Source organism: Alligator sinensis, unplaced genomic scaffold (genome assembly GCF_000455745.1).
Source record: "Alligator sinensis unplaced genomic scaffold, ASM45574v1 scaffold277_1, whole genome shotgun sequence".
NCBI lineage: Eukaryota > Metazoa > Chordata > Crocodylia > Alligatoridae > Alligator > Alligator sinensis.
This window is the reverse complement of record NW_005841899.1, coordinates 2237822-2246020: the sequence shown is the minus strand read 5'-3', so window position 1 is coordinate 2246020 and position 8199 is coordinate 2237822. Positions and strand designations below refer to the sequence as shown.

The 8199-nt window shown below is 44.9% G+C and overlaps 1 protein-coding gene across 1 annotated transcript in view; it reads right to left on the bottom strand.

The window, feature by feature from the left end:
• Positions 1-7590, bottom strand: part of ACMSD (aminocarboxymuconate semialdehyde decarboxylase) — a 69651-nt gene extending 62061 nt beyond the window's left edge. The window contains exon 1 of the mRNA XM_006018396.3: positions 7451-7590. Coding sequence (XP_006018458.1) covers positions 7451-7507 — 57 coding nt within the window. The 5' untranslated portion in view covers positions 7508-7590. The remainder of the gene's footprint in view (positions 1-7450) is intronic.
• Between the last annotated feature and the right edge of the window lie 609 nt (positions 7591-8199).

The following is an 8199-nucleotide window of genomic DNA, read 5'->3' as shown; positions in this document are numbered from 1 at the left end:
GGCTGCTGCATGCAAACCCTGCCTCCCCATTTGGCCATCCAGGCAGCATGTGTGCGGCCCACAGAGGGGCACCACTGCAGAGGGGCACCCTCCCGGCCCTGCTCCTGGGAGCAGACACAGAGAGCGAGCTGAGGTGGGGGGTGGGGAGGCACTGTGGCGTGCTGCGTGGGTCCGATGGCATCCAGTGCACCCTTCCCCCTCCCCCGGTAAGAAGTAAAGTATGGGAAGGCACTGGGGGAAACACCGCTGCCGTGCCCTGGGGCACACTCTGTCCCCGCCTGCCTGCATGTACCGCCTACGTCCTTTCTAAGTACCCCTCAGGGTACATGTACCCCTGGTTGACAACCCCTGACATAGGCAAATCACTCATTGATGTGCTTTACTGGAGCAAGGAATATGCAATCAGACCTACTGACATCATCATATCAGAGATCCTCAATATATTTTATTTTGCACCTATTAAATTAACTATTGAGCTCACTGGATTTTAGTCAAGTCCCTAATAATTGTGATTTGGCAACTGTCCAGATAAATGAAACATTATCAAGCTTTATTGCATGATCTATTTTTGACCCATTCACCCCCTTTTGCCCTTGGTAATTAAATGGGCATTTTTTATGCTCATCATTCAAACACTTAATGTATTTCTATTCATTATTATAGCACAATAATATGAAGTCAGCCATTTTTTTACAAAAGTTTATGCTATATTTCTCTGATTTAGTTAGTCTATAAAGTGTAAAACTACCTTGCCTTCTTCCTGAAACCTAACATCAAGTTTTCTCTAATATTTGGTTTAAAAAAAAAAATCAGTATTTCTTTTGACCAATAATTTGCAGTAAATAGTAGGGCTGTGCAAAGCTTTGGTCCCTGATTTGATTTGGTGGAGATTTGGCCCAGTTCAGTGGCCAAATCTCCGAATCCAAATTGAATCAGAGGACCCTTTAATCTCTCTGAATTGATTTGGAGAGATGCAGAAAGATTTGGTGATTCAGACATAGGCACAGCTTTAAATGTTTTTTCTACATACCTCCAGGTACCAGGCAGCCCGTGAATGCTGTGATGCTGGGGTGCATGGAGCATCCCACAGGAGTACAGGGGGCTCCCCAGTGCACTTGGCAGTAGACCTGGAAGTGGATCAAAAGCACTTCTGGTCCACTTCCCGGTCCACCAGGGAGCATGCAGAGGGGCTTCCCTGTGCCCCCTCAGCTCAGTGACTGCTGTAGCTTGTGTCTGGGGGGGAACCCGGGGTCCCCCCATGGCTGATCACCGAGCCGGGGTGTGCGGGCAGGCCCCTCCAGCGTGCTCCTTGGGAGACCTGGAAGTGAACCGGAAGTACTCCCGCTCCACTTCTGGGTTCACCACCAAGCATATGGAGGGCCCCCCCACCGCATTCCTGTGGGACGCTCCATGCGCCCTGGCATTGCAGCGATCATGAGCTGCACTGCTACCTCATGGTATGTAGAAAAAACTTTTAAAACTGTGTCTACGTTCAAATCACTGATTCTCTGAATCAGCATCGAATCTTCAGATTTGGATTCAGCCGAACTGAATCAGGGACACAGATCTGAATCAACAAATCGAATCACTGTCCCTGATTTGGGCTGAATCTGAACTGAATAAGGCGTGCTTTGCACACACCTATTAATATTAGGTGTATATATACATTTTATAAATTTCATAGACATTAGGGCTAGAAGGGATCCCGGAAGATCATCGAGTCCAGGCCCCTGCCCCAGGGGCAGGAAGTTAGCAGGGGTCATAGGATCCCAGCAAGATAAACATCCAAATGTCTCTTGAAGGTGTTCAAAGTAGGTGCTTGAACCACCTCTGGCGGCAGTCTATTCCAAACCTTGGGGGGTCGGAGAATAAAGAAGTTCTTCCTTATGTCCAGCCTGAAACGGTCATGGAGGAGTTTGTGACCATTTGACCTTGTCATCTCTTGGGGCGCTCTGGTGAACAAACATTCCCCCAGATCCTGGTGAACACCCCTGATAAACTTATAGGTGGCCACCAGATCGCCCCTGAGCCTGCGCTTTTCCAGACTGAAGAGTCCCATGGCTCTCAGCCTCTCGTCATAAGGTCTGTTTTCCTGACCGCTGATCATGCATGTGGCTCTCCTCTGCACTCGCTGAAGCTTTTCCACATCCTTTTTTGAATTGTGGAGCCCAAAACTGGATGCAGTACTCCAGCTGCGGCCTCACTAAGGCCGAGTACAATGGGAGAATGACGTCCTGGGATTTGCTTGAGAAGCATCTGTTGATGCAAGCCAGTGTTTTGCTTGCTTTACTAGCAGCAGCATCACAATGAAGGCTCATGTTCATCTTGTGGTCACTCATGACCCCCAAGTCCCTTTCATCCATAGTGCTAGCCAGCGTAGCACTGCCGAGCCTATAAGCATGCTGCAGGTTTTGCCTCCCAAGGTGGAGAACCTTGCATTTTTCAGTATTAACACCATCAGGTTATCACCCGCCCATTTCCTGAGCCTGTCAAGGTCTGCCTGGATCACCCTCCTGTCCTCAGGTGTGGATGCTTTACCCCAGAGTTTGGTGTCGTCAGCGATCTTGGCCAGTCTGCTTCTGACACCAATGTCTACATCATTAATGAAGATGTTAAATAGTATTGGTCCTAGGACAGAGCCTTGGGGGACCCCACTGGTCACAGGGCACCACAAAGATTGACTTCCATCAACTACCACCCCCTGGGTCCTACCACGGAGCCAATTCCCCAGCCAGCGGATAGAGGTGAGGCTGAGGCCACAGTTAGCCAGTTTTGCTAAGAGGTGATCATGGGATACCAGATCCCTTTTTTAAAGTCAAGATATATGATATCAATCTCTTCTCCCTTGTCCAGGTGATAGGTCACCTGGTCATAAAAGGAAATGAGATTGGTCAAGCAAGACCAACCCACAACAAACCCATGCTGGCTATCCCTCAGGATGTCGGCGTCAGCCAGTCTGTTAAGGATGGCCTCTTTGATAATCTTTTCCAAGACCTTCCTGTAAGATAGAGGTCAGGCTGATGGCCCTGTAGTTTGCCGGATCCACTTTCCTTCCTTTCTTGAAGATAGGCACCACAATGGCCTTCTTCCAATGTTCGGGCACTTCACCAGAGCACCAGGAGTTCTCGAAGATCTGTGCCAGAGGCTGAGCTATGATGCTTGCCAGCTCCTTGAGTACCCTTGGGTGTAAACCATCAGGGTCGCCTGACTTGAAGGTATCCAGCCTCTCAAGGTGTTTCTGCAGGAGGTCAGCATCTGATATGTATGTGTGTGTGTGTGTGTGTGTGTGTGTGTGTAAGAGAGGGAGACAGAACTGAAGAAACACTATCGGAACTGAAAAATTACACTTTCTTTCAGAAATATAGTATCTATTGTTATCTCTGGCCACGTCTAGATGTGTATTTACACCAGCTTAAATTTACTGTGCAGTAAGTTACTGTGCAGTAAGTGGGAATAGGCTGGCATCTACATGTGCAGCCATTAACGCACATTAACCCTGTGTGTGGACTAAAGTTAGTCCTAAATCAGTTCACACACACACACACACACACACACACACAGTGTTACTGTGCAGTAAGGTATCTACATGTACATTACTGTGCAGTAACTAATCAGGTGTAAATTTGAATTCTGCATGATGCAGGTATCAAGTTTACACTCCAAATTGGGGTAAGTTGCCATATTTACTGTGCAGTAATGGCGTGCACATATAGACGTGCTCGTACTGCACAGTAGTTTTGGTTATTGCACAGTAAATGTGTATGTGTAGATGTGTCCCTTGATCCTTAGATTTCCATATAAGAAAAGAGATCACAGGAAAATTTTCAGTTTGCTTCCTTTGTACCTTTGACAGTATTTGGTTTATAGTGATTTTCACTCATTCCTCTGGATAGTCTTTCTATTTCCATTTCTTTCTGTATAGGTCTTCCACACAGCAACAAGAGAGAGAAATATAACATGGCTGGATTTTTCAAAGGTGTCCAGGGAATTTAGAAACTACTAATATTCTTTTGAAAATCTCAACCTTTAAAACTATGAAAATGCGACTATAAAACCACAAAAATTGGCAGTAGTACTTAAGGGTAGGTGGAACTCAACATTTTATCATTTGGGGTTGTCTCTAATCTGAATGCAGTTCTAATGTACCGATGAGATCATGGACTGATGATGCCAAATATATCCATGATGCATTTGACCCAAGGAGCCTTTAACATTTATAGGACTAAATTCTGCTACTCTTAATTAAGAAAACCTCAATAAAATCAACAATAATTTAACTCAAGTACAGCAAAATTTGGTCTTTAATTTTGACAAACCAAAAAGAACAATTTCTACGCAGACTGGATATTATAAAAGTTCAATCTATTCAGAATTAGACTCCTCATAGAAATAATTCTAAAAACACTCTGCCATCTGGCCCACGTTAGTTGGTGTCTGCTTATAAAGTCATAGGTGAACTCTTACAATTGTAAATAAGAGGGTCAAATATGTTTAAAAGCACTTCCTACATGAAAAGAAAACAAGCACTCCTTTTCAAGAATTTCTGTTTGGATTATTGTTCTTGCTTACCATCAGCTGTGTGTTTTCAACTCTAGATTTCACTGCTACTAATTGTTGATATATAATTTACATTTTCCTGTCTCTCTCTGACTAATCTTCACCCTCTGTTAGTGTGTGTTTAATAGTCACAGGGACACAGACCTGACAAGTGCACAGACATACCTAAGAATTCTCTATCATCAGGAACAAAAGGAAACCTCAACATATTGAAGAAAGAAATATGCACAGTGCAAAGGGCGGTGGCACAGACCCCAGGGCCCTTCCCCTGCAGTAGTTCCAGCCCTACAAGACTGCGCTGTGCTGCAGCTCAGCTGTCACGAAGCTGGGGTGGGGAGGCAAATAGCCCCTAACACAGACCCAGACCCCAGAAAGTTGGGGGGGCGATCCCTCACAATGGGGGGCTCTGTTCCCTCACTGCTTTCTCCTTAGTCACTACTGACATTCGCCAGCTAGGGGGGAGGCAGGGGACAGAGCTAATGAGAGGGGCTACTCTGGTAGCCTCCTGGGAGGCGTGTGAAAGCACGGCCAGTGGCCAGTGCGGTTAGGCTGTGAGCTCCCTTGAGTAAAGCACTTCTTCCAGGGGTTTTTTTTTTTTGAATGCCTGTACTTAGCCTTAGAGACAAACTGGTTAAGAGAGGCATGAGCTTTCTGGGCAACAACCTACTTAATCTGATGCTTTAATGTCACATGCTAGCTTACAGCCTAGGAAAGCTCATGCCTCTCTGAATTAGTTCATCTCAAAGATGCCACCAAGTCTCACTGTCTGCAGAGTGTAAAGTAGTGGTGCCCAACCTTTCTGGGTTGTGGACAGGATGACCGGTGCAGGATCAGTCTGTGGGCCAGATCTGGTATGTGAGATCATTTCATAAGCCTCACCAACAAAGGATTGGTGAGTGGGCTTGATCTAGCATATGGCCCCAGCTCCATGTGCTGGAGCGGGCCACTGCACCATGCAAGCCAGCTCCGGCCCCATGTGCATCAGATCAAGTCTGCTGGCCTGGCCCCATGCACCATCCCAATCCAGCAAAAATAACTATATCATCTGGCCCACGGGGCTTGGAAATCTGATGGCAAGGGAGCACTCATAGCAGTAATTGCTGCTGCTTCTCTATTGCCAAATTGAGGGACCTGTGGGGAACCGTGCAGTCTGGATGATGTGCCTCCATGGGCCAGCAGTTGAGCACCACTTGTATAGAGAACCTCAGTGTGTGTGTATCTGATGCCCACTTGTAAGGTTGAAATCACAAGTCTTTTCAAACATGGATAGCCACAACAAGATCGACTTATTCCGTGGAAGTGACAGACAGAGCCTAGGAGCCTTTCACCCTAAGGGCCACCAGGACAGAGTTGCAGCAAGGGGCTCAGAACATCCAGCATAAAAAAATAACAAAGTCAGTTCTTGTCCCCACTCTTAAGTAATCTGATACCTTGGCAATATTATGTGAGCTTTAAAAATCAGCCACATCTAAATTGTTCTCAGATTCACAGAAGTTTAGGGCTGGAAAGGAGCTTATGAGATCATTGGGACCAGCCACCAGCTCTGGGCAGGAAAGATTGCTGGGGTCAAATAACCCCAGGAAGGTGTGCGGCCAGTCTCCTGTTGAAGATCTCCAGGGTAGGTGCCTGCACCACCCCCGCTGGGAGTGTATTCCAGCATCTGGTCACATGAACTGTGAAGAAGTTTTTCCTTATATCCAATCTGAAACTTTCTTCTAGGAGTTTACGACCATTGCTCCTGGTTTTCCCCTGGGGTGCTTTGGTGATCTGTGGAGCTGATCAAAGTCTGTTTTATTGCAAGATAACCACCACTCCTGCCAGTCCAGAGAGCATGGGGGGAATGGAGGTGATGAGCCAGGCTGCAAAGCATGGCTCTGTCTGCTTCCACCCACCCACCTTCTTGCAGAACAGTGACTGGAGGGCTGGCACAGGGGCTCCTTGAGGGAGGGGGAGGGTGGGGGAAGGCAGCAGAAATGACAGCAGTTCCCAGGGGAGCAGCTGCAGGCACCTCTGGAACAGCTGGGGCAGGTGCAGGCTGCCAGATGGAGGAAGAGGGCATTCACCTCCTCACAGTGTGCTGAGCAACACCCCTTGGGAATCACTGCTTTAACTTTGTGATATCATGATAGAGAAGATTTAGACCATCACAAAAACATTCAAATATTAGGAAAACAACAATAACATGTTGTTTACCCTTGTTCTGGTATGAATGCATTAATTTGAGCTACTTACTTAGGATGCAATCTGTTACATCTTAGCAATGCATTAAATATTTCTGGCAAAAAAGTCTACTGATTTTGCACTTCAGTGGATGCAGATCCAAAATTATTTCAGTCTAATCCAGTATTAATAATTCATTTCACATATTTTTTTAAGATTGTAGTTATGGACTTAAGGGTCCTTTGTGCCTATCAACATCTCCTCCTAAGTATGTTAACTGACTTATCATGTATACACAAATGATAGTTCACCTGTTTTACAACCTTAACTGTTATCTAAAAAATCAGATTTTGCAGGCAATTTTATTAGAGAAATTACAGAAATTTGCATACAGCTCATCTACTTAACTTAGCAACCAACACACTAGGTAAAAAGTCTTGTTTTATTGAGCTTCAAAATTTATGCTAATGTGGATACTTTTGAATATACATGCACCTACACACATGTGAGCATACACACATACTACTTTAAACTAATATTAAGGGCACAAAATTGAGCACAGTCCTTACTTTTTACTTTGCAGGAGTTTTGCTTTAGTAAATAGAGATGAATGAGGGTCTCATATCATCCTTATAATAGAAAAATTAACAGATCACTGATAAATTAAAAACATTGATGAATCAGAAACTCCAGTAGTAAGGAGTGCTAGATCAAGTGTCTAAGGTATTGTTACCTGTTTCAGATCAGGCCATTCCTTAGGTAGAATGTGACTATGAATATCAATTTTCATCTCTGAAGTTTCAAAGGAGAATTACTGTTTAAAGGATGACGACTCACATTAAATTTCTCTGTCTTTGTTGCTGGCATAGCAGATTGTTATTAACTTAGGCTGTTGGTCAAGCCTGCTAACTTATCAGGCTGCCTATATACAGTAGCCAATCAGGTAGCTAACTTTCTGGAGGTGCGGCTCCATATAAGAGCAAAGTATTCTGGCAGGAGTGACTGTTATTGCATAATATAATATAGACTAAGCTTTTAGGTGAAGCTGTGGGTTTATATCTGCATTATAAAAGGATTTTTTTTTACAAGAGTTTGTAAAGCAAAAGTTGGTTTCTATATTTAAAGTTGATCACTAAAATTAGAGAACAGTGAGGACGTTAAAACATAATGTTCCGAACACTCTTCCTCCTTCCCTTAGATTCTTACAAATATTTTATTGAGGCCATAAAAGAGAGGCTTCAGTAGCGAGATTTCTCTCTCCCCTCAGTCTTCCCTTCTAGTCCCTCCAATGTTGCTTTCTAAATATTCATTGAACTGCACGCACAAATCAACAATTCCAGGAACTTTTAGGTAAACAGTAGCTGCATCTCTGTTTCTTGTTTTATCCTCCCTTTCTGGTCAATCACACCAGGGTATGTCTATGTGGTACACAGGGACAGATCCAGAGGGGATGCAGTGGTGAGGCTGCACCTCCCCCCCACC